The sequence below is a fragment of the Arachis hypogaea genome, chromosome 16, assembly GCF_003086295.3.
Source record: "Arachis hypogaea cultivar Tifrunner chromosome 16, arahy.Tifrunner.gnm2.J5K5, whole genome shotgun sequence".
Lineage (NCBI taxonomy): Eukaryota > Viridiplantae > Streptophyta > Magnoliopsida > Fabales > Fabaceae > Arachis > Arachis hypogaea.
Genome location: NC_092051.1, coordinates 137,994,317 through 138,020,998, shown reverse-complemented (window position 1 = coordinate 138,020,998; position 26,682 = coordinate 137,994,317). Strand labels below are relative to the sequence as shown.

General features: G+C 34.7%; 1 protein-coding gene across 1 annotated transcript; it reads left to right on the top strand.

The window, feature by feature from the left end:
* Positions 1-20,347: 20,347 nt before the first annotated feature.
* Positions 20,348-24,020, top strand: LOC112755222 (2-methylene-furan-3-one reductase). The gene is made up of 4 exons (XM_025803173.3): positions 20,348-20,787; positions 21,730-22,053; positions 22,494-22,653; positions 23,410-24,020. Exons 1-4 carry the CDS (start codon positions 20,581-20,583, stop codon positions 23,673-23,675), a joined length of 957 nt encoding a protein of 318 aa, XP_025658958.1. The 5' UTR covers positions 20,348-20,580; the 3' UTR covers positions 23,676-24,020.
* The last annotated feature ends 2,662 nt before the right edge of the window (positions 24,021-26,682 follow it).

Genomic DNA, 26,682 nt, shown 5'->3' with positions numbered 1-26,682 from the left:
CATGCCATTGGTGCAGTACTGGGACAGAGGCATAACAAGCTTCTGCATGTCATTTATTATGCTAGCCGTGTTTTAAATGATGCCCAGAAAAATTACACAACCACAGAAAAAGAATTGCTTGCAGTGGTTTATGCCATTGACAAGTTTAGATCATACTTAGTAGGATCAAAAGTGATTGTGTACACTGACCATGCTGCTCTTAAATATCTACTCACAAAGCAGGATTCAAAGCCCAGGCTCATAAGATGGGTGTTGCTTCTGCAAGAGTTTGATATAGAAATAAGAGACAAAAAAGGGACAGAGAACCAAGTGGCTGATCATCTGTCCCGGATAGAACCAGTAGAAGGGGCGTCCTTTTCCTCTATTGAGATCTCTGAAACCTTTCTGGATGAGCATTTGTTTGCCATTCAGGAAACACCATGGTTTGCAGACATTGCAAACTATAAAGCTGCAAGGTTCATACCCAAAGAATACAGCAGGCAACAAAAGAAAAAATTAATCACTGATGCAAAGTACTACTTGTGGGATGAACCATATCTCTTTAAGAGATGTGCAGACGGAATAATCCGTAGGTGTGTGCCCAGAGATGAAGCACAAAAGATCCTATGGCATTGTCATGGATCACAATATGGATGACATTTCGGAGGTGAGCGAACAGCTACAAAAGTCCTCCAATGTGGCTTCTACTGGCCCACTCTCTATGAAGACTCCTGAGAGTTTGTGCATAATTGTGACAGCTGCCAGAGAGCTGGTAATCTGCCTCATAGTTACGCCATGCCTCAGCAAGGGATCTTGGAGATTGAGTTATTTGATGTATGGGGTATTGACTTCATGGGGCCTTTCCCACCATCATACTCAAACACTTATATTCTAGTGGCAGTCGACTATGTATCCAAATGGGTAGAGGCTATTGCCATACCCACTAATAATACTAAGACCGTGCTGAAGTTCCTCTAGAAATATATCTTCAGCAGGTTTGGTGTCCCTAGAGCACTAATTAGTGATGGGAGCACTCACTTCTGCAACAAACAGTTTTACTCTGCTATGGTCCGGTATGGAATTAGCCACAAGGTGGCAACTCCATACCATCCACAGATAAATGGGCAAGCTGAAGTCTCTAATAGAGAACTAAAAAGAATCCTGGAACGGACTGTAAGTACCCGTAGAAAGGATTGGACAAGAAGCTTGGATGATGCCCTGTGGGCTTACAGAACAGCATTCAAGACTTCTATAGGGACCTCTCCATACCAGCTTGTGTATGGTAAGGCCTGTCATCTGCCCGTGGAACTGGAGCATAAGGCCTACTGGGCAACTAGATTCCTAAACTTTGATGCCAAATTAGCTGGAGAAAAAAGATTGCTCCAGCTGAATGAGCTAGAGGAATTCAGACTCACTGCTTTCGAAAATGCAAAGCTTTACAAAGAGAAAGCAAAAAGGTGGCATGACAGAAAGCTGTCATCTAGAGTCTTTGAACCAGGACAGAAGGTTCTGCTGTTTAACTCTAGGCTCAGGCTATTCCCCGAAAAACTGAAATCCCGGTGGAGGAGACCATATGTGATTACAAGTGTATCACCATATGGCTATGTGGAGCTTCAAGACATTGATTCTAATAAGAAGTTCATTGTAAATGGACAGAAAATCAAGCACTATCTTGAAGGCAATGTTGAGCAAGAGTGCTCAAGGCTGAGGCTAGATTAAAAGCTCAGCAAGGTCCAGCTAAAGACAATAAAGAAGTGCTTGTTGGGAGGCAACCCAATGTTATCTAATTATATCTATTTATTTTCTATTGCTATTTTATGTCTTCTTAAGGTTGATGATCATGTGAAGTCCCAAAAACTACTGAAAAATCAAAAACAGAATGAAAAACAGCAACAAAAATAGCACACCCTGGAGGGGGAGTATTCTGGCGTTTAAACGCCAGAAACAAGCATCTGTCTGGCGTTTAACGCCAGAAACAGGCACCAAGCTGGCGTTTAACGCCAGAAACAAGCATCTACCTGGCGTTAAACGCCAGAAACAAGCTACATTTGGGCGTTTAATGCCAGAAACAGGCAGCAGTCTGGCGTTAAACGCCAGGATTGCACAGCAAGGGTGTTTTACACGCCTAATTGGAGCAGGGATGTTAAGTCCTTGACCGCACTTGATATGTGGACCCCACAGGACCCCACAGGATCCCTACCTTTCCTTCTTCATTTTCACACAACACAACCCTCTCTTCTTCCACTTGGCCGAATACATCTTATTCCCCCATCTCCTCCATTTTCTTCTTCTTTTACTACTTTCTCTCTTCTTTTGCTCGGGGACGAGCAAACCTTCTAAGTTTGGTGTGGAAAAAGCATTGCTTTTTTTTGTTTTTCCATAACCACTAATGCCTCAAGGGATGCACTTCCCTCCACAAAACTATTAGGAGCATCAAAGACAAGGAAGAGACACAGAGGAGCTCAAGAGCACCATTGGTTTTTCAAGAAGAGGAAGACGCCACCCTCACTAAGGTAGACCTGTTCCTTAATCTCCTTGCTCTTATTTTCCTGTTTTTTGTTTATTATGCTTTATGTTTTATTTATATTTGTGTCTTTACTATATGATCACTAGTATCTAAGTGTCTATGTCTTAAAGATATGAATGTCCTATGAATCTATCACCTTTCTTAAATGGAAAATGTTTTCTGAAAAAGAAAAAGAAGTACATGAATTTTTGAATTTTAAAATAGTTTAATTATTTTGATGTGGTGGCAACACTTTTTGTTTTCTGAATGAATGCTTGAACATTGCATATGTCTTTTGAAGTTGCTGTTTATAAATGTTAAATATGTTGGCTCTTGAAAGAATGATGAACATGAGACATGTTATTTGATAATCTGAAAAATCATAAATATGATTCTTGAAGCAAGAAAAAGCAGTGAATACAAAAGCTTGCAGAAAAAAAAATATATGCGAAAAAAAAATTAGAAAAAGAAAACGCAAGCAGAAAAAGCCAAAAGCTCTTTAAACCAAAAGGCAAGAGCAAAAAGCCAGTAATCCTTAAAACTAAAAGGCAAGGGTAAATAAAAAGGATCCAAGGCTTTGAGCATCAGTGGATAGGAGGGCCTAAAGGAATAAAATCTTGGCCTAAGCGGCTAAATCAAACTGTCCCTAACCATGTGCTTGTGGCGTGAAGGTGTCAAGTGAAAACTTGAGACTGAGCGATTAAAGTCAAGGTCCAAAGCAAAAACAGAGTGTGCTTAAGAACCCTGTACACCTCTAATTGGGGACTTTAGCAAAGCTGAGTCACAATCTGAAAAGGTTCACCCAGTTATGTGTTTGTGGCATGTATGTATCTGGTGGTAACACTGGAAAACAGAGTGCTTAGGGCCACGGCCAAGACTCATAAAGTAGCTGTGTTTAAGAATCAACATACTAAACTAGGAGAATCAATAACACTATCTGAATTCTGAGTTCCTATAGATGCCAATCATTCTGAACCTCAATGGATAAAGTGAGATGCCAAAACTATTCAAGAGGCAAAAAGCTAATAGCCCCGCTCATCTAATTAAGACTAATCTTCATAGATATTTTTGGAATTTATTGTATATTCTCTTCTTTTTATCCTACTTTGTTTTTAGTTGCTTGGGGACAAGCAACAATTTAAGTTTGGTGTTGTGATGAGCGGATAATTTATACGCTTTTTAGCATTGTTTTTAGTATGTTTTCAGTGTAATTTAGTTAGTTTTTATTATATCTCTATTAGTTTTTAAATAAAAATCACAATTCTGGACTTTACTATGAGTTTATGTGATTTTCTGTAATTTCAGGTATTTTCTGGCTGAAATTGAGAAAGCTAAGCAAAAATCTGATTCAGGCTGAAAAAGGACTGCTGATGCTGTTGGATTCTGACCTCCCTACACTCAAAGTAAATTTTCTGGAGCTAAAGAACTTCAAATGACACGCTCTCAATTGCGTTGGAAAGTAGACATCCAGGGCTTTTCAGCCATATATAATAGTCCATACTTTGCTTAAGGATAGACGATGTAAACTGGCATTCAACGCCAGTTCTATGTTGCAGTCTGGCGTCAAACGCCAGAAACAGGTTACAAATGGGAGTTGAACGCCAGAAACAGGTTACAACCTGGCGTTTAACTCTAGAAACAGCATAGGCATGTGAGAAGCTTAAGTCTCAGCCCCAACACACACCAAGTGGTCCCCAGAAGTGGATTTCTGCACCATCTATCATAATTTATTCATTTTCTGTAAACCTATGTTACTAGTTTAGTATTTAAACAACTTTTAGAGGTCTATTTTCGCACCTCATGACATTTTAGATCTGAATTTTGTACTCTTTGACAGCATGAGTCTCTGAACTCCATTGTTGGGGGTGAGGAGCTCTGCTGTGTTTCGATGAATTAATGCAACTATTTCTGTTTTCTATTCAAACACGCTTGTTTCTATCTAAGATGTTTATTCGCACTTCAATATGATGGATGTGATGATCCGTGACACTCATCATCATCCTCAACCTATGAATGCGTGCCTGACAACTACATCCGTTCTACCTTCGATTGAATGAATATCTCTTGGATTCCTTAATCAGAATCTTCGTTGTATAAGCTAGAATCCATTGGCAGCATTCCTGAGAATCTGGAAAGTCTAAACCTTGTCTGTGGTATTCCGAGTAGGATTCGGGGATTGAATGACTGTGATGAGCTTCAAAATCACAAGGGCTGGGCGTAGTGACAGACGCAAAAGGATCAATGGATCCTATTCCAGCATGAGTGGGAACCGACAGATGATTAGCTGTGCGGTGACAGCGCACCTGGACCTTTTTCACTGAGAGGACGGATGGTAGCCATTGACAACGGTGACCCACCAACACACAGCTTGCCATAGGAGGAACCTTGCGTGCGTGAAGAAGAAGACAGGGAGAAAGCAGAGATTCAGAAGACAAAGCATCTCCAAAACTCCAACATATTCTCCATTACTGCAGAACAAGTATTTAATCCATGCTCTTTTATTCTCCGCAATTCATACTGATAATTATAATTGATTTCCTGACTAAGATTTACAAGATAACCATAGATTGCTTCAAACCAACAATCTCCGTGGGATCGACCCTTACTCACGTAAGGTATTACTTGGACGACCTAGTGCACTTGCTGGTTAGTTGTGCGAAGCTGTGAGAAATAGTCCATTAATATTGGCATACACAATTTCGTGCACCAATAAACTATTATATATCGTTGGAAAGTTTTGGAAGTTGGCTTTCTAATGCAGCTAGAACCGTGTCATTTGAACTTCTATAACTCAAGTTATGCTCATTGGAGTGTGAAGAGGTCAGGGTTGACAGTATCCAAGAAATTCTCTTTGCACTTGTCCTCAATTCTTGGTTCCTCCTTGTGATTTTGCTTCTTTTTTTCTAACATTTCCTACAATAATCATGAAACCAAGAAAATCAAAGTACTAATAGAATAACATTAAAAATCATATAACTATCAAACAAAAGTCATAATTTTTCTATAAAAAATGCTAATGAAAAATGCTTAAGATGTTCACGCATCATATATGTTATTTGAAATTGGTGGAGACAAGGTGCACTCCAAGTTACATAGCTAGCATCTTTCAAAGTCCAATGCTGAGGCAAAGCTGTTGCAGATAAATGCCATGGGATTCGGGTTTTTACGGTTTATCCATCGATGGACGTTAAAGTAAAAAGTCATGGTAGCATTGGCAAGATCATATGACCTAGCCTCAAATAAAATGGTATTGGACATTGATACCATCATAGTTAATGCTGCATTAATTGCACACGTCTTTGGGTTCCATCAACTAGTAAGTAAACTTTTGCTTTCATTATTCCGTAATGATATATCATTTAAGATTATTTATGCATCTTACTTTTCAAAATATTGAATCTATCAGGGGATGACTTTTCAGAATTTGACAAGGAAAACCCAACGCACATGGCAATAAAGAATCAATTTAACCGTGCAACAGCAACGAAACTTCGCGACTACATATACGAGTGCTCCATGGACAGTGAAGCTAATAGGATGAAATTCCAAAGACATTTTATATTGCTTGTGATGCAGATGTTCCTCTGCCTAACAACACAGCAAGTCTTGTTGCTTTGGCATATTCCCCTGTTCTAGATGTTTCGGATCCTAGTCGGTTCAACTGGCAAATGAAAATCTTCAATTGGTTGAAGAAGTCTATCCAGCGATACCAGCTTAGACACAACCAGACTATCAGGAACAAGAGACCAAGCTAAGAAAAATGTTTCTGTGTATTATTCAGTGTGTTCAAAAGTACAATATACAAGGGATATTTATAGGTGCTAGATGAATCAAAGTAATAAAGACAGAGAATCCTACAATTAATATACAGATATGCTATACAAATATAAATGATACTAATTGATCTAAATTAATTCTAATGATTCTCTAACATCCCCCCCCCCCAAACTCAAGTGGGAGCTAAGGATACCAACTTGAGTTTGGATAACAAAGTCCGAAAACGAGTCTGGTGATGAGCTTTCGTGAAGATATCAGCAGTCTGATCCAGTGTTCCAACAACAATGAGACGAACAGCATCAATAAGGATACGTTGCCGAACAAAGTGACAATCAATCTCAATGTGTTTGGTGCGTTCATGAAACACATCATTATGGGCAATTTGAATAGCATTGCGGTTTTCACAAAAAACATCAGTAGGGCTGCGTTTGTTTCTGAGAACAGGACAGGACAAGACACTAAGAACAAGACAGGACAAGACACTGATGGACAGAGACACAAAATTTTGTGTTCTTGTATTCTGTTTGGTGATAAACTAGAACAAATTATGAAAATCTAATTTACTCTAATTTTTTTATTCAAAAAAATTGAGATAAAAAATATAATAATAAAAAATATAATTATGAAAAATTAACAAAAATAATGAAAAAAAGAATGAAAAATAAGTTATGTCCCTTGTTAGTGTCCCCGTGTCCTTCTTGTCAGGATGGACACAAAATATACTAATTCAGTGTCTCTGGACATACTGTCTTTGTTCATATCTCCTCTGTCAAACATGATTTTGTGTCTCAGTGTCCATGTCTTAGTGTCCTGTCTCTGTAAACAAATGCAGTCTAGGGGACGACTGAGGAGCACCCAGATCTTCGAGAAGCCAACGAATCGAGATAACCTCAGCAGTGGTGTCAGCGAGGGCAAGAACTGGATAGGCAATCTCTAGTCGAGTGACAGTCAGTAGACAATACCTCCAACTAACTGTCGATAGAGAGTCGGATTATCCAAAACAGTGCCATCCATAGGGGTAAATCGAACATTAGGCTCAAGAGGAGTAGACTCAGTGCAACTATCTGTAATCCCAGCGCGAGCAAGAAGATCTGAAGCATACTTGGCTTGAGAGAGATAGATGCCATCATCTGTGGAGATGACTTCGAAACCAAGAAAATAGCTGAGAGTACCAAGATCTTTCATCTCAAAGGTACGGTGAAGTGAGGCCTTGAGATCAGAGATACCATCAACATCATCTCCAGTATGATCATGTCATCAACATACAAAAATAGAAGAACAACTCCACGTTCGCTTTACGAATGAAAAGGGCATTCTCATGAGGACTAGAAGTAAAACCAAGACTACATATCATAGTGCTAAAGTTGTCAAACTATTCACGAGGAGCTTGCTTAAGTCCATAAAGTACCTTGCGAATGAGACAAACCTTACTAGAAGGACAAGGATATCCCGGAGGTGGTTTCATATAGACTTTCTTTTTCAAATTCCCATTAAGAAATGCATTCTTCACATCCATCTGACTGAGAGACCATTTTTTAACCGCGGCAATGGCAAGAAGAGCTCTAACAGACGTAAGGCGAGCGATAGGAGTACAACCTTGAGCAACCAAGCGTGCCTTATAACGGTCAATAGAGCCATCAGAGCGAGTCTTGATCTTGTATACCCATCTACTGCCCACAACTTCCTGATCAGAAGGAGAATCAACCAAATCCCAAGTGTGTGCTTTTTCAAGTGCATGTATTTCTTCCTGCATTGCTTGTTGCCAATTTGGATTTGTGGAGGCTTCTCTAAATGACTTAGGTTCAAGTTGATGAAGAATAGTAGAAAAGCAATGATAATCAAGAAGATGAGGAGGTGGATTCCTTACCCTAGAAGTATGAGTGGGAGGATGAGGCATGACGGTAGGAGCGGGATCGCCGTCCAGGCTGGAATCATTGGGAGATGGAGAAGGTGGAAGAGCAGGGGCCTCGAGGGATGGACTTGGGGTAGACCCTGTAGTATCATCACTAGGAAAGAGATCAACCTTTGGGTTAGTAAAAAACGGTGACGGAGTAGAAGGAATGGACCCAAAAGAGAAAAAACTAGAGAACATGTGATGCTCTCAGAAGACAACATGACGAGATATACAAATACGGCGAGAAATAGGATCCCAACAACGATAACCCTTATGTTCAGAAGCATAACCAAGAAAACAACACATGCAAGCCCGAGGTTCAAGTTTATTGTGTTCATGAGGCTAAAGAAGAACAAAACAGACACAACCAAAAACACGGAGAGAACTATAATCGGGAGAAGTACGATAAAGATGCTCAAAGGGAGTAGTGTTACCAAGAACAGAAGAAGGGAGTCTATTGATAACATGAACAGCAGTGAGAACAGCTTCACCCCAAGCACGCTCAGGACAGGAAGAGGAAATAAGCATCGCATGGACAGAGTCAAGAATATGACGGTGTTTACGCTCAGCTCTGCTATTTTGTTGAGAGGTACCAGGACAAGAAAATTCGGACAAAGTACCCTATTCAGCGAGAAAGTTTAAAAGTTTGGAGTCACGATATTCCATAGCATTATCACGTCTGAAAATTTTAATGACCTTTGAGAAATGAGTGCGAACCATAGTGGCAAAATTAATATAAATCTGAGGCAACTCATGACGATTAGTCATCAAATAAACCCAAGTAAAACGTGAATAATCATCAATAAAGACGACAAAATATCGAGCCCCTCCCATAGAAGCGGTGGAAGCGGGGCCCTAAATATCAGAATGAATAAGATCACAAGGAGAGCAAGCAATAGAGGAATTATTATTAAAGGATAAGGCAGGTTGTTTTGCAGTGCGACAAGAAATGCAATCCGAAGACTCATTTTGAACTTGACCTAAAACACCCGTAAATATAAGAGGACGCAATTTTCCTAAGGAGCTATGGGCAAGACGACGGTGCCACAAGTGAAGAGTAGATGGAGAGGAAACAGCACAGAGATTTGACGTAGAGGGAACATGAAGGTTCTCGAGCTCAAATAAACATTTGACCTTACAACCAATCCTGATGATCTTTTCCGTCTGACGATCCTGCACACGACAACCAGAAGTAGAAAAAATGACATCAAAATTGAGTTCAACAAGCTAACCGACAAAGATAAGGTTAAAATTCAATTTTGGAATAAAATAAGTATAAAAAGATGAATATTGGACTGTGAAATAATCCCGTGATGTGTTGCATGCAAGAGGGAACCATTAGCAGTGTTGACAGAAGGTGCATTTGTAATGGGAGACAACGACGAGAAAAGATGACGCAAAGAAGACATATGATTAAAGCAACCAGAATCAAAATACCATTTAGAATTACCTGGAGGGCTGAAAAAAGTAGCGGGGGTATTACCAGAAAAAGAGAGAAGTTGCTTAAGAAGAGATTCAATATCTGATGGAGAGACAGAAGGTATGTTGAGATATGTGGAAGGGGTGGACTCAGTAGCAGCAGCAGCAATAGAGGCAGGCACAGGCAGAGAGTTGTTGGGACGAGGTTGGTACTTGTTCTGATATGAACGTGGTGGTCTAGTAGGACAGGTAGCAATCAAGTGACCCGAGAACTTACAATAATGGCAGAACAGTTTCGGGCAATTGGAGCCAATGTGGCCTTTTTGTTTGCACTTACGACATTCAATAGAAGGACAGTCGGAGAAGGAATGCCCAGGCCGGTTACAGTTTCGACAGATTTTTCCCTTTCTGTTGGTGGCAGCAAAGACAGTTTCACTTTTAGAACGAAGCAATCCCAAGTGAGTTTCTTCAGACTTAAGATGAGGAAGAGCATCTTCAAGACTAGGCAAGGGATTTTGATGAAGAAGAGAAGCCCTGACTGGATCATAGTCATCAGTAAGTGCCATCAGAAATTGGATGAGACGTGTCCGATTCCGATAATCCTCATATGCCTTAGCATTAGTGAAATTTTTAAGAACAGGTTCACAAGAGGTCAACTGATCCCAAATAATCTCCATTTGAGCAAGAAAATCAAAAACTGCTTGGCCACATTCTTGCTTATGGCTATGAAGTTCCTTAAGCAGTTGGTACTGATAAGAGAGATCAGAAATAGTGTAACGTTTTGCCAAATGATCCCATACTTCTTTAGCAGTTTCAAAACGCCCAAACTGTAAGTGAATGACAGGAGTAGAAGTGTTGCAGAACCAAGTGATAATCTGATAATTTTTACTATCCCAATCTTCCAATTTCTCTGCAAAGTCCTTCTCAGGATCCTCCTTGGATTTGGAGGCACCATCTTTGGATTTGTCAGTCACAGTTGTCTTAACAGGACAGGCAATATCACCAGTCACATATCGCCATAATTTTCACCCTTTAAGAAATCCTGGCATAGCTTCAACCCAATGTGTATAGTTAGAGCCATTAAGGATAACAGAGATAGGCTGAAAGACATCCGGTTTTTCCATCGTAATAAAATAATGGCAAAAGGGAGAAGAAACTACAAATTCGGGGCAGAAAACGAGAAAACAGAGTGCAGAATCGGAAAGAGCTCACCAAAAAAATATAGGGAGGGTCCCGCTTGTCTGCCACGTCAGCGCCACATCAGCAGTGACGTCAGCGCCACGTCAGCGGAACGAGGACACGTGGCGGCGACTGAGAGGAGCAGGAGGACAGGCTGGCAATGAGGTGGAACGCGGGTCGACCACCGGACCGGGTCGGGTTGTTCGCGGATCACTGGAGCACGAGGATGGAGTGCATCGCGACACGTGGGAGCGCGAGGATCGTGCGATCGGCACGAAGATCCAACGGCTACTGAAAATTTGAGCGCGAGGATGGCTTGCGTCGTGACACGTGGGAGCGCGAGGATCGTGCGATCGGCTCCAAGATCCAACGGCTGCTGAAGCTTCTGGAAGGAGAAACAATGGAGGTGGGTAGCAAGGTTCCAGCAGCGCGTGAGGGCGCGTTCGGAGGCTTCTAGAGGCGATCTTGGCGGCTTTGGAAAGCTGTCAAAGAGAAGAACACGGTGATGTCGGAGGTAACGAACCAAAGCGTCGGAAACAGATCGAAAAACGAGAGTAAAGAGGCACTATCAGAAGATAAAAACAAGGAGGTTATGAACAAAATTTCATTGAAAAAAAACTTTAGGCTCTTGATACCATGTTAGAAACAAGAGACCAAGTTGAGGAAAATATTTCTGTGTATTATTCAGTGTGTTCAAAAGTACAATATACAAGGAGTATTTATAGGTGCTAGATGAATCAAAGTAATAAAGATAGAGAATCCTACAATTAATATACAGATATGCTATATAAATATAAACGATACTAATTGATCTAAATTGATTCTAATGATTCTCTAACACAGACCTTTGAAGGATGCATGTATGCCTTGTTGGTAAGACTGATGGTTATTTTAGATAACTTGAGATGAAACTTTTTTAACTATGGATATAATTTCGTTGTTGTTTGTGGTTATACAAATCAGATATTATACTTCCAACGGCTAAAGAGTGGCCTGCTAGAACAGTGTGACGAACCGAAGCCATGGATATCTGCATGGCCAGCAGAACAACTCAAAAAGAAGGCTCAGTCAATTTTGTCAGAAGTATGTAGATAAGTATCTAGTATTTACGTGTGTAATAGTTAACTGAATGTTGTTTAGATTGTCGTTCATTGCCTTTGTACTGTTTCAATGTATTCGTATGGCGTCGGTTAATTCTGGTGTTTTTTGAATAGGGTTGTCTTACGATGCTTTCTGAAAAAGTCACTTTCGTTAAGAAAAGGCGAAAAAGGACACCATTAAAAAAAAAACTAAAGGAAAAGGTACTTAGCAACAAAAGAAAATGTCAGCACCCAAAAAGAAGTTGATGAGGATATTGAGCCTATTGCAAAGAGGATGCGCCACTTGAATCAAGCTAATCGCAGGCATGGTAAGACGAAGAAGGAGGTTGACAAAATCATTCATCAAAACAATAATACAGATAAAAAAGACAACAGATCCAATAATGTCAACAAACATGCGTTGCTAGATGAATCACAGTTGAAACCAATGAAGTGACTAATCAACAAGAAAAGTATGCGTAGCTTTAGGATATGATAGCATATTTTTTTTATGGATCCCGCTATGTTACCAACAGCATTTCTGTCAATTTTTGCCAACTCTTATTTACAACAGTGATGTTTAATAGAAGTGTCTTTGTAGATGTGTCTAATAAAAATATCTTTTTTATGGCTATGTCTAATAAAAATATCTTTATATATATATTTTTTAGATGTATCTTCTTATATATGTGTTTGAAATATAATAATTATTTATTATTGATAATAAATTGATAAATAGTATATTGGTACCTATACTTTTTCTTTCTTTATTTCTTTATCATGGGGATAATGAACGAATGATCACTTTTAAGCTAGGTTCATTATAACCAACATCATAGCTAAATCTATTAGAAAAATAATGTTTATATTATTCTTTTACATTTATATTTTTTGAATTCTTTTATGATATTAAAAAAATAATGCATATTTTTTTTACTAGTATATTTATTTGTAATAACATTACGAAAATATAAATTCTTTGAAATTATGTCGATTTTATCTTAACATTATAGATTATAGATTATGACAGAAAATATTTATAGAATCAAACTACTTTTACAAAAAAGTCATAGGAAAAAAAATTAAAATTTTCGTCGGCTAAAAAGACCAAAATCTCTATATATTAAAAAAAATCAAATAATAAACTTTTTAGTTTTTATTTGTATATATACCCAAATAGGTCCCTAAGTAATTTTGCATCGGACATTTTCGTCCTAAAAAATTTTATTACATTGAGGTCTCTAAACTTTATAAAAGTAAAACATATAAGTTCCTATCTTAGTCAGATTCGTTGTTTTCACTTGGACAAATAGTCCTCAAAAGTGTGACAGAAGACCTTATATGTCTTACTTTTATAAAGTTTAAAGATCTCAATGTAATAATTTTTTTTTGGAGACAAAAATGTCCCACATAAAATTCCTTAACTCCTATTATTTTCATGTGAAAGAATTTAATTTTTTATACTAATAATTAATTTTAACATTTATTATCTAAAACTTGAAAAAATTTAAGGTGTATACTTTTACGTGATTAAGTGTTAAGTCTGTTATACAAATAAAAAAAGAAAAAGATAAATAGATCCCTAACTTTTTAATTCGAAGCCACATAAGTCCTTAACTAATTGAAAATACAAAAACGTCCCTAACCTTCTAAAATATGAGATATTTAAGTCTTTCCATCCAAAATATATAAAGACAAATCAGTCCTGGAGAGACTTAAATGTCTCGCATTTTAGAAAGTGAGGAATAGTTTTGTATTTTTAATTAGTCGAGGACTTATTTGTCTTCGACATAAAAAGTCAGGGACCTATTTATTGTTTACTCTAATAATTAATTTTCATGCTTGTTATTTAAAAATAATATTTTTTTCATTCTCTACATATACAAATATAATTAGATATTAGTATAAAAAATTAGGACAAATAACATAAATAAGCCGAGGCAGCAAAAAATTACAAAGATAAGCCAAATAAAAAACTGGTTCAAGAATCCACCAATGGACATTTCTATATAGTTCGAATTAGGTTGTTTCGAACTTCATATACATGTAATTCGAATCACACTGATTCGAACTACTCACACACGCACACACCCACTAATTCGAATCAACCTGATTCGAATTACATCCACAGTAATTCGAATCAGGGTGATTCGAATTACACTCACAAACGTAATTCGAATTGGTCAGATTCGAATTACTCATAATTTAATTCTGCTCGTTCTTTTATTAAAAAATTAATAATTGATTAAAAAATTAATAATTTAAAAATTAAAAAATATATATTTTATTTTATACATTAAAAAAAAGCTAACAAAATATTTAATGACGAAACTTTTTTAAAATATTAATAAGTAATCAATTCGAATTTCATACAATACTCTTTTGTCCATTTTTAATAGCTCATGAATATTTTTTAATAAATTTTTTTAATAAATCTATTTAAATTATACCACAAAAAAATATTTTATTCTATAGAAAATAATTTTAAAAAAAATGGCTTAAAAGATGTTAGGAGTACTATAAAACTTTATAATGTCCTAATGACTTAGGACATTAAAGAAATACTCTACATAGTCAATAATAATTTAAAAATTTAAAAAAATATAGTTATAATCAGTATTTACCTAAATTACTAGAATATTACAAACTTTTATAGTACTCCTAACATTTTTTAAGTCATTTTTTAAATTATTTTGCATAGAATAAAGGGCATTTTAAGACATTTTAAGTCATTTTAAGCCATTTTTATGCAAAATAATTTTAAAAAATGGCTTATAAAATGTTAGGAGTACTATAAAAGTTTGTAATATTCTAGTAAGTTAGGTAAATACTGGTTATAACTATATTTTTTTTTAATTTCTAAATTATTATTGACTATGTAGAGTATTTCTTTAATGTCCTAAGTCATTAGGACATTACAAATTTTTATAGTATTCCTAACATCTTTTAAGCCATTTTTTTTTAATTATTTTGTATAGAATAAAATATTTTTTGTGGTATAATTTAAATAAATTTATTAAAAAATATTCATGAGCTATTAAAAATGGGTAAAAGAATATTGTATGAAATTCGAATTGATAGCTTATTAATATTTTAAAGAAGTTTTCGTAATTAAATATTTTGTTAACTTTTTTTTAATGCATGAAATAAAATATATATTTTTTTAATTTCTAAATTATTAATTTTTTAATAAAAGAATGGGCAGAATTAAATCATGAGTAATTCGAATCTGGCCAATTCGAATTACTATGTGCAACGTGTGTAATTCGAATCACCCTGATTCGAATTACTGTGGGTGTAATTCGAATCAGGTTGATTCTAATTAGTGGGTGTGTGCATGTGTGAGTAGTTCGAATTAGGCTGATTCGAACTATATATAAATGGCTCTTGGTTGATTCATGAACCATTTTTTGTTTGGCGGATTTCTATAATTTTTTCCTCCCCTAGGCTTAATATAGTGATTTGCCCAACAAATTATGTTGATAATTATAAAATTAACTCAAAATTAATTTTTTTAAAAGAATTAAATTTTGATTCTAATCATTAATTACAACATTAGTATTCTTTCCAATTATATGTAACAAATAGAAAAAACTACTATTTGTGCCCATAAATTTTGCAAATGCTGACAAAAGTACCAATCAAACAAGAAAACTAACGTTGTACCCATGAAAGATGGGTTCCGTGTGACAATAGTACCCAAACCGTGATTTTTCGTTGACTTTTTAATAAAATTTCCAAATTACCCCTTCTATCTTCTTCCCCAAATTCCAAATTTCACAACCCTCATTCTTCGTCTTCCTCTGCCACCGCCAGTCACCATTCCCTCAAGACCCAAGCACCTAATGTCTTCCTCCAACCTTTATCCTCAACCTCCATCTCTCTTTATTCCAATCCTAATTTGTTCTCCAAATCTAAATTCAAATAAACTTTAACATCATTACCCTTGTTGTTTCTTTCTTCTTCGGATGCAAAAACAACATTAAGAAAGCACACCCTTGTCAAACTCTTCAACCTCTTCAACCTGAATATTATTGTTCTTCTTATTCCAAAACAATAAGTAGTAGAATTCAGCAACCAGAGCCAACAAGAGGCTGGTGGCCACGTTCTCTTTCCAACGGTGACTCCAAATACTGCTCAGCGCCGTCGATCTGTAGAAAAAGGGGCTGATGTTAGAGTATCTTCATGCCATTTGGTGGACTGATATTCACATCGCAGCCGTCGCCGCTACTCAGGCTAGGCTTCCGAGGCCACCGCAGAACCCTCTGGAAGGTTGTGGTGGTAGTAACGTTATTATTGAAGGATCTTGTTTCACTTTGAGTACTGGAGAACAAGGAGGGATGATGGTGGCAGGGTACATTGACGAGGATGAGCTTCTGAACATACCGAGTATGATCGAAGACATGGCCAAGGGAATGCAGGGTGAAGAAGGACCCACACTTCCAAGCTCACCTTCGACGACGATATCATCAGCAAGTGCTGCTCCTCCGGTAAGTTCCTAGCGAAGCTTCTCCTTTGCAACAAATGCGACCGAGGCTATCACATCTATCTCCGACCTATCATTCCTTCCGTTTCCAAAGGCTCTTGGTTCTGCGCCTCTTGTTCCCACAGTGACACCAAGAAACTAAAATTTATGTTTTTTTGTTAATTTCAAACTTCTTTTTCTTTTTCTACACCAGATCTACAAATCCATAATATTTGAACAATAACCTCAGATAATTAATAATCCACAGTTTTTAATCTTTTTAATTTTTTGGTGGCTGGCAGCAGCAGAGGAAGACGAAGGATGAGGGTTGTGAAATTTGAAATTTGGGGAAGAAGATAGAAGGGGTAATTTGAAAATTTTATTAAAAAGTCAACGAAAAATCACGGTTTGGGTACTATTGTCACACGAAACCCATCTTTCATGGGTACAACGTTAGTTTTCTTGTTTGATGGGTACTTTTGTCAGCGTTCGCAAAATTCATGGATACAAATGGTAGTTTTTCCGTAATAAATATTTGAAGGAAGAGAAGTGAAAATATAAATTAGAAAGATAAATAGTAAAAAATTAAAACTAAATAAAAAAACTAAAAAAATATGTATATAATAATAATATAGTTTTTATGGGAATAATTTTCTGGAATAATTTTTTATTATATTTAATTAAAAATTTAATGTATTTTTTATAATTTTATAAATTTATTTAAATTATATTATTTTAAGAATTTTTTTTTATAAAATAGAAAGACACAGGAGATAGAGAATGAGAGAGAAAAAACGAGAAAGATAAAAAAGAGAGAGAGAGAGTTTGTTAATTTGGAAGAGAAAAATTTTTATTTTAATTATAATAAAATAATATCTCATGACACATTTTGATTTGTAAAATTAGTAGTATAAAATATAAAGAGGTAAATACCAAATCGGTACTCGAAAATTTTAGCATTGATAAAATAGTACCTGACTTTTGTTATCGACAAAATAGCATCTGAAAAATGTTAAAATTTGATAAAATCACCCAACTGTAAAAGAATGACGTCACAGTGAATGAAAAACGTTAATGTGACCGTTGGAAGAGAGCTCTGATGATGGCAGAGAGCTCCGACAATGTTTTCGACGACCTTCTTCTTCTTCGTGTTCGCTGCTGCTTCTTTTTTAATGCGCCGCTGCGTCCCCTTCTGCTATGGCAGCTGAAGAAGTAGACTGCCATGGCACGCCGCTGCACCTCGCCGCGTTCTTCGTGTTCGCTGCTTATTCTTCTTCAACATGCCGCTGCATACCCTTTCACGTCCCCTTTCGCCAAACTGCCATGGCACGCCGCTGCGTCTCCTTCCGCCATGGCAGTACCTCGTCGTGTTCTCGTGTTCACCTCTTCTTCTTCTTCAACATGTTGTTGCGTCTCCTCTGCCATGACAGCACCTCGCCGCTACGTCCCCTTCCTCCATGGCAAAGAAGAAAAAGAAGAAGACCGAAAACGTCGTAAGAACTCTCTACCATCATCGAGGCTCTCTTTCGACCATAGTTGTCAGAACCGGACCGGACCGACCGGTTCGACTAGAAAATCGGTAAATCGAATCCAATACCGGTCCGGTCTAAGCTTCTAACCGTTTAAGGTAGAGAATCGGTACAAACCGGTCAAATCCGATGTGAACCGGTAAAAATCGGTCAAATCGAACCGGTCCGAACCACTCGGTTTGAAGGTGAATCTACAAAATTTTCCAAAATGCTTTCAGTGGGGTTCGAACCCCTTCCTCCAGGATAAAGCAAGCATGCTTCTACCACTCGGTTTGAAGGTGAATCCGATGTGAACCGGTAAAAACCAGTCAAACCGAACCGGTCCGAGCCACTCGGTTTGAAGGTGAATCTACAAAATTTTCCAAAATGCTTTCAGTGGGGTTCGAACCGCTTCCTCCAGGATAAAGCAAGCATGCTTCTACCACCAAGCTAAAGTGATTCTCATCAACTAATATACAAATTATAATACATATAGCATTCTTTCTTTTCACTTATATTCAATTTATTTTAATTTCAAAGTCACTCATTTTTAAATCAATTACATTTTATTTAACTATAAATTTTATTAAATATATACAAATTAAAAAGATAAACAAAAAATTTAATTAATCACAATTTATTTTTTTCATGATTATATGATAATTGATATCTATTAATTTTATTTTTTTAATATATTATTTTATTTTTTGTCTTCATATGAAGTTGATAGTTGAAAATCGATAGATGATATTTAGTTAAACTAGTCAACAATTCTTAAATATCAACTTCACAAAAAAACAATTGTATGTGACTTTTCACCTATAATAATATAATAATAAAATAAATATAAACTAATTAATAAAGTATTAAAATTTAAAAATGATAATTATTTTTATAAAAATACTAATAATAAAAAGATAATTAAATTTTATATAATTATTTAATTATACCGAGTTAACCGGTTCGACCAGTGACCCACCGGTTGAACCAGTGACTCAGTAACCCAGTAACTTCACCGGTTCGGTTCTGACAACTATGCTTTCGACGGCCAAATTAGCATTTTTCATTCATTGTCCTTTCACAGTTGGGTGATTTTGTCAAATTTTAAAATCTTTTAGGGGCTTTGTCAATAATAAAAGTCATGTACCATTTTGTTAGCGCCAGAATCTTTTAGGTACCGATTTAGTTATTTACCTCAAATATAAATTATAAGTTATATATAGAGTGAGAATGGTAGAAAGAAGTAGAGAAGGGGAGAGAGATAGATAAGAAGATGAATGAAGTTATGAAAGGAGTATATTAATTTTTGAGGAAAATATTTCATCTTAATTTTAATGAGAGAATGTCATGTGATATATTTTAGTTGTTAAATTATTAATATAATATATCTATACTTCAATTTTAATTTTAATATTTTAATTTAATTCTAATTGTAATTAAAAAGTGTCATGTTGCACATTTTGATTGTTAGTCATTGATAATAATGTATAAGAGAGATAGAATAGGTGAAAGAATGAGAAAATTAGAAAAAGGGAGAGAGATGAGAAAAAAATCTTTTAATTTTGGAGGAAAATATTTGATTTCAATTACAAAGAGAAAGTGATATGTCACACATTTTGGTAACATAATTATTAGAACCGAACCGATAATCAAATCAATCATACTACTGAATCACTGAGCTACTAGTTCAACTGGTCAGTCAAAGATTAAATCGATTGATCTAGTCATAATTAAATAATTATATAAAATTTAATTTAATTTTTTATTTTTATAAAAAATATATTTTAGTTTTATTTTATATTCAATTAATTACTATTTTTAAAATTTAATAACTCATCAATTAGTTTGTATTTATTATATTCTTCAAATATTTATAAATTTATATTTATTATATTCTTTAAGAATTTATAAAAAAATCACAATCATAGAAATAGAAAATATATTATAGTTAATAAAATATTATTTTTTTAATTTGTAAATATAATTTAATTTTATTTACATTATACATTTAATAAAAAAATCATGTATAAAAGACAATATTTTGAGGAGTGTTAAGGGCAGCAGATCATGTGATTTGTAGCCATCAATTAGTTATTAATAATATTTTTAATGGTATGAAATTATTCATTTTTTTTACTGGTTAAGTACTGGCCAAATTCTAATAAAAATGCTAGCTTCTTAAACTTTTTTCTAATATTTTTCTAGTTTAACTAAATTTGACCAGATCGATTTAAAACTATTTTAAACAGATTTGATTAGATTTTATCGGATTTGATTAAATTTGACTAGATTAATTGTTTAACCAATTTAAACGATGATTCAACCTAGATTGATGACCATATGATCAGATTTTCAGTCTCACCGATAAGGTAGAATCGAATTTAATAACTATGAAATATTAGGAGGTCGTTATAATTTATTATTTTTGATTATCAACTCAATTTCTTTAGTCTAATTCTTTTAATCTAATAATTTAACAACATATTTTATTTTATATTTTTAAATATTAATAATAAACAAATAATAAAAAATAATAAATTTGGATGGATTCAATCATTTCTCAATTAATAATACACAATAGATCACACATATAGGAAAGCAACTGTTTTTAATTTCCGTCGACATACCTACCAAACATCACTTTGTTGAGTCATCTGATCCACTCTTTCTTCTTACTTTCTTTATCCGGTTCCTCATTTGTTTTCTTCTTTGGGTTCATAATTTCGCTTTACTCTTCAAAAGCAGCAATATTTTCATTCGTGGAAAGCAGGAGAATGGCTTCTTCCGTGCCAACACACATGAAAGCATGGATGTACTCAGAATATGGCAAGAGTTCACAAGTTCTTAAGTTTGAAGGCAGTGTCCCTGTGCCTGACGTGAAGGATGATCAGGTTCTCATCAAGGTTGCTGCTGTGTCCCTCAATCCCATTGATTATAAGCGAATGGAAAAAGCTTTCGCATCCACTGACTCTCCTTTACCCGTAAGAATCATATTATAATCCTTCAATCCCCCATAATTTTTTTTCGGATTTGGATACTCTAAATTTTGAATTTTACTTGATTAGAGTGTGATCTCTCATCATTTATTTCATAGTAGGACTAAAAATAAACATGAGAGAGAATCTATTTAAAGAAAGAAGATCACATCTTATCCTTTAAAATACAAATTCAAAATTTAGAAGATTCAAATTTTTTTTTTTTAGATTTTTCATTTTCTTTTTCTTGATACAGTGCTAAAGTTCTTGAAAATTGAAATTATTAATAGGTTCTTGTTTTCTTTTGCTCTTGCTAGTTAATTGTCCACAAAATTTTACTTGATTAGTTTCTTAATGTTAGCTTGGTTGTCATACTTAGTCAGAGGAAAAGACAAAATTTGGGTTCAAACATGAGTTGAACGTGAAAAATGTCATTCATGGTTTGGGGAATTAGATCGAATATTCAATTTGATTAACCAAAATTTGTTAACAGATCGGTTTGATTGAAAATGATACATCACAAAAGGTTAATTTTTTAAAAAATTATATAAATATATTATTTTATTAATTTCACAACATCTATATTATTTTATAATAAATACTATTTTGATCTCCATATTTTTCTATAAACCAAACACAATTTTTTTTGTTTTATTAATTAAAAATAATTTAGATATATAATTAATTAATAACAATCAAATTCAGATGTTTAAAAGTGGTTGATGTATAAATATTATTTTACTTATTTTATTATATTCACTTCATTTTCAGTTAACCTTAGATGAACCTTTCAGCGTCTAATTCTCTAGTTTTATGACTGATTCCGTTTTCAAAACCTTAATCTAATCATATCAATTCACCGGAAAAAGAAAAGAGAACAAAAGAAAAGAAGCTATCAAATTTTCACGTTCTTTTTAATTAATTAATGTTTTTGTGATTGGTGCGAAGACTATTCCAGGGTATGATGTTGCCGGTGTGGTGGTTAAAGTGGGGAATGAGGTGACCAAATTTAAGGTTGGGGATGAAGTTTATGGTGATATCAATGAGAATGCTTTGGATCATCCAAAGGTGAATGGGTCTTTGGCAGAGTATACTGCAGCAGAAGAAAAATTGTTGGCTCACAAGCCGCAGAACCTGAGCTTTGGTGAGGCTGCTAGCCTTCCTCTAACCATTGAGACTGCTTATGAAGGCCTCGAACGAGCCGGGTTTTCCGCCGGAAAGTCTATCCTTGTTCTGGGAGGTGCCGGTGGAGTTGGAACACATGTTATTCAGGTATGCATATGTAAGTATTAATCAGTTATTATGTATTTGTGTATAAATACATATGTAATTTAATTTATATTTTAAACTGATAATTAATTTTAATGTCTGATTTTAATATGCACCTATCATAGTTACTCACAGTTTTCTTTATCGTATGTTGTATATACTAATGAATGGATAATGTTCAACCAAGAGCGAAAATTATTTTGTTTTATAATAGAAAAAAAAAATTATCATGTACAATGTACATATTCTCTACAAATTTAGTGAAAATCTTCCTTGTTCGCTCAACTCTCTGCAATGTACATATTCTCTACAATCTAAGTATTCTCTTCAGTTTATTTTGTGTAATTTATTATTTCATATTTCGTGCAAGAGTTAGGAAAGCAATTTTTCCTGTAGAGCATAAAACTTGCATGATTGTAACTCACATTGCCATTTTGAGCTAGCTTGCCAAGCATTTCTATGGTGCATCTAAGATAGCAGCAACTGCTAGCACTAAGAAACTGCAAGTTTTGAGAAACTTGGGAGCTGACTTGCCAATCGATTATACAAAGGATAATTTTGAAGACCTTCCTGAAAAATTCGACGTGGTGTATGATGCAGTAGGTGAGATTCGGAACTTATGATCTTCGCTAAAGTTATTATGATATCAAATCTTTTTATAGTTAAAAAATCTACAGTTTGATCATTGTTTTTTCCTATTTTATTTGCATGAGGACTGAATTTTAACCTAAAGTAAGATAAATTTGTGTATTGTTTCCATTTTGAAGCTAAAAAAAAAAAACAAAAACTCTTAGTCAATAAGCATAAAAACTTGCAAGGAATTTGCTTATTCAGATAGACAGTCTAGTTATGTGTGGTATATGGTTAGAAGAGTTGTTAGTATAAGCTTAGTTACTGATTTTTGTGTACTTATTGTTATGTATGTGTCAATATAAAACTAGAGTAATGCTACCATGAAGAATGAATATTGTTTCTTTTAACAAAAAAAAAAAACCCACAAAAAATATTTATCATATGTCATACACATATTCTTTAATAAATTTAATAAAAATCTTCACTCTTTATCTAATTTTACTCTTCACCAAAAAGAAATTCTCATAAAAATTATTCATGTATGTTTTACTTAGTTGGAAGAAATGAAATGGTCAAAGATAGATAATAACATTTTGGAGTATGTTATGTGTACACCAAAATCAGCCACCAGTATGAAATACATGCCAAAATACAAATACACGTTGAAAATAAATTAAATCACACATGTATTTATACACAAATACATTAGTGGTTGATTTCAGTGGCTGATTTGGTGTACGAATAGCATTTTTATAACATTTTAGTTTACATGAATTACAAAAACAGGAGAAACAGAGAGGGCATTCAAGGCTGTAAAAGAAGGAGGCAAAGTTGTGACAATAGTACCACCCGGATTTTCTCCAGCAATATTTTTCATACTTAAATCTGATGGCACAGTCTTAGAGAAACTAAGACCTCATTTGGAAAGCTGCAAAATCAAGCCAATAATTGATCCCAAGAGTCCCTTTCCGTTTTCCCAAACCGTTGAAGCGTTTTCCTTTCTTGAAACAAACAGAGCCACGGGCAAAGTAGTCATCGATCCCATACCATGAAGGCATATGAACACAAAGTAAAGCATTTTAGTCACAATGCTTGGAATCTATGCTTTGAGTGACTTATTATGTTTGTGTAAAACAGGCAGATATAAATTTGAACAAGTTTCACATCGATGTGGTTGAAATGGTCTCATCAAAGAACCATAATAATTTATCAGTTTGCCTGTCGATTTTAAACTGCACGCATTTGCTGAATGGTACAACATTCATCTGTGTGCTCATGCGTGCAATTTTCTTGTGTTAATTTAATATGTTGAAGGTGTTTGCTTTATAATGTTTGACTGATAAATTATAACTGTTAATGCATTCGTCCACTTAAGTAAATGCTAATTATATATCCTCTATCTAGTTTGTCATTCCTACTATCTCTTATCTCTCACTCCAAAAATATTCCTTCTTTTCTTTTCAATTTTGTTTTTTTTTTCCTTTTCAAAACCTGAAAGAGGATTGTATTAAAAATAAAACAAATGTCAGATGAAATCTCACCTGTGTTAGTGCTTAATCTGATATTGAAAGTTAAAAAAACTATACGAACAGCTTGATTTAAGATTAATTTACTCTTTTAACTCTATTAATTCACATTGTTCACACATTGTTAAAAAAATATTGTTAATTATCTATACTTTTTCATAAAAGAAACAGATTAAAAGACTCAAAATATTTTGAAAAATAAATAGTTAAATTAATCTTTAAAAGATTATTTATTTTTAAATTAGTCTTTGAAAATTTTTTTTAATTAAATTCATTTTTTAAAGATTATCCATATTTAGATGTATGGAAGGACAAGGAATGTTGGATTCTTCTAATTTAATATTTAAAATAACACGTAAAAAATGTTTCATGATGTTCATTAAAGAAGAAAATGCTGGTAAAAAAAATGAGTTACTTTATAGTTTATAAGAGGAGGGACGGAGAAACTAAAAAAAGTAAGTCAAGTTTTAAGTTTTAACATAAACACCCAATATTTAAGTTAACTTGGTTATAGGAATATCTTTGTAAGTTGTCCTTGTGATTGGCGTTCAAGCTAGTTGGCAAATTTTATGTTTACGATAAAATCAGAAGTTCAGCAAATCAGCAATCCTTCCAACAGTTACATAGACAAATATAACAACTTTTTCTTTTTTTCGTAAGAAAAAGGGAGCAGAGACATGATTCACATTCCTTTTCTAATATTTTTTTGAATATATATTCACATAGATTCTTAAAAATTTTTACATGAGATATTTTGGTTTTTACAAAATTTTTATTATATACAGATTTTTAAATTTTATAAAAATAAATTATATAAATTTTTTTATCATATTTTTAAAAATTTATTTGTCTAAATAAAAATAATAAATCTGACTAAAGTAGAACTTTATTTATACTACTTTTATTTATTTTAAAATTTTAATATAATAAAAAAAATTTAAAAACAAAAACGTCCAACACTATCTCAAAAACCTATTTGAATATATTCTCTATTTTTTTTAAATGGATGACAAAAACAAAACTATGTACCTAATGCGCCTGCAAACCCTACTCAAGTGTCGTCTTCGCTGACGGTCAGAAAAATTGGCTCATCTAAAGATATTAATTTCCGATCAGATTATTATCAACAACTCCTTATTTTAGTGATGACATGATCCTTCGTGACTAATCGGTCAAGACATGCTGTCGGTATCATCTAAAATGAATCAGTATGTAATAGTGTCGGTGGAACGAATTGGCTGCTTAGGAAAAAATAGAAAAGGATTTGCGGATAAGTATATTTGTTAAAATTGTTTAATTTATTTTAATTTAATAAAATAAAAGACCACTTAAAACTCACCCGAACATGGAAACATGTGGGGCAACTTCTAAGCGTAATTGCTGACGTAATTGAAAGTACCTATATTATGCTTTTGTATAATAAGTTAATAACTAACTAAGCACAAACTGTTTAGGCGGCTAAAATCCATCAATTAAAGAAATAAGAATAAATGACCATTTGTACCCATGAGAAATAAAAACACTGACATTTGTATTTATGATAGCTCAAAACTAACCTTGTACCCATGAGAGATGCTGTCCGTGTGACAAAAGTACCCCGCCTTGGATCTGAGCTTGGTTCGTGCCTTTCCAAACCTACGTGGCACTCCCACCCCCCAAAACCTATCTGACGTGGATGTGAACGTTGATTATCAAAAGGGATAGGCTGAACTCACGAAATCAAAACCCTAGGTAGCTTCCCCCCTCCCTCCCCAATACAAACCAGGATCCAGAGAATCGAAGCTTGTTGAATCCCAATGAGTGTGACGTATACCCACGGTGATAAAGAATAAGGTCGTACCTTTGTCAATGTCTTTCCGCAGATTTATCCCTGCTCCAACTGATGGCAGTGGCAGTTCTTCTTCAAGTTCGAAGAAGAAGAAGGTGAGGAAGCTGGACGGCAGATGCTTCTGTGGAAGAGAGTTTGCGTTGATGGAGTCTGGCACCGTTACGAACCCTAATCGATGGTTCATCAGATGTCCTTTGTGGGCGGTAAGGGCAGACGCTGTTGGAGTTCAGGTGAAAAAGTTTTGTTTGCATTTAAGTTGATGAAACAGTGCATTTGTTTTGTTTTGGCAGACAAGAAACTGCAAATACTTTGTATGGGTTGATGAAATCGAAGAAGGATGGGAGGGCATAGCAAGATGTTTGGCCAAAAGACAGTCAGGGAGTTCTTATCCAAGGCATGATGATGGGCTCATTGTCACTGAACCTGGGAAAAATCAGTAAGCATCGTCAATCCTGGCGAGAGGGATAGACAAACTTAGGGTTGAAATTAGGGGTGAAATTAGGGGAATTAGACTGTTGCTTTTATGGATAGCGTTGGGTGTTGCATTTTGTTTGATCTTTCTGCTGTATTTTTTTGTGAAAATGTAAAATTTGTATTGAATTAGGGTCTTTGTAAATCATGAGAGAATGAATGTATTTCCTGTTTTTGACATAGACACTTTGATTCTGTTGCTGCTCTGTTAGTTCTATATGATAACTTTTATTG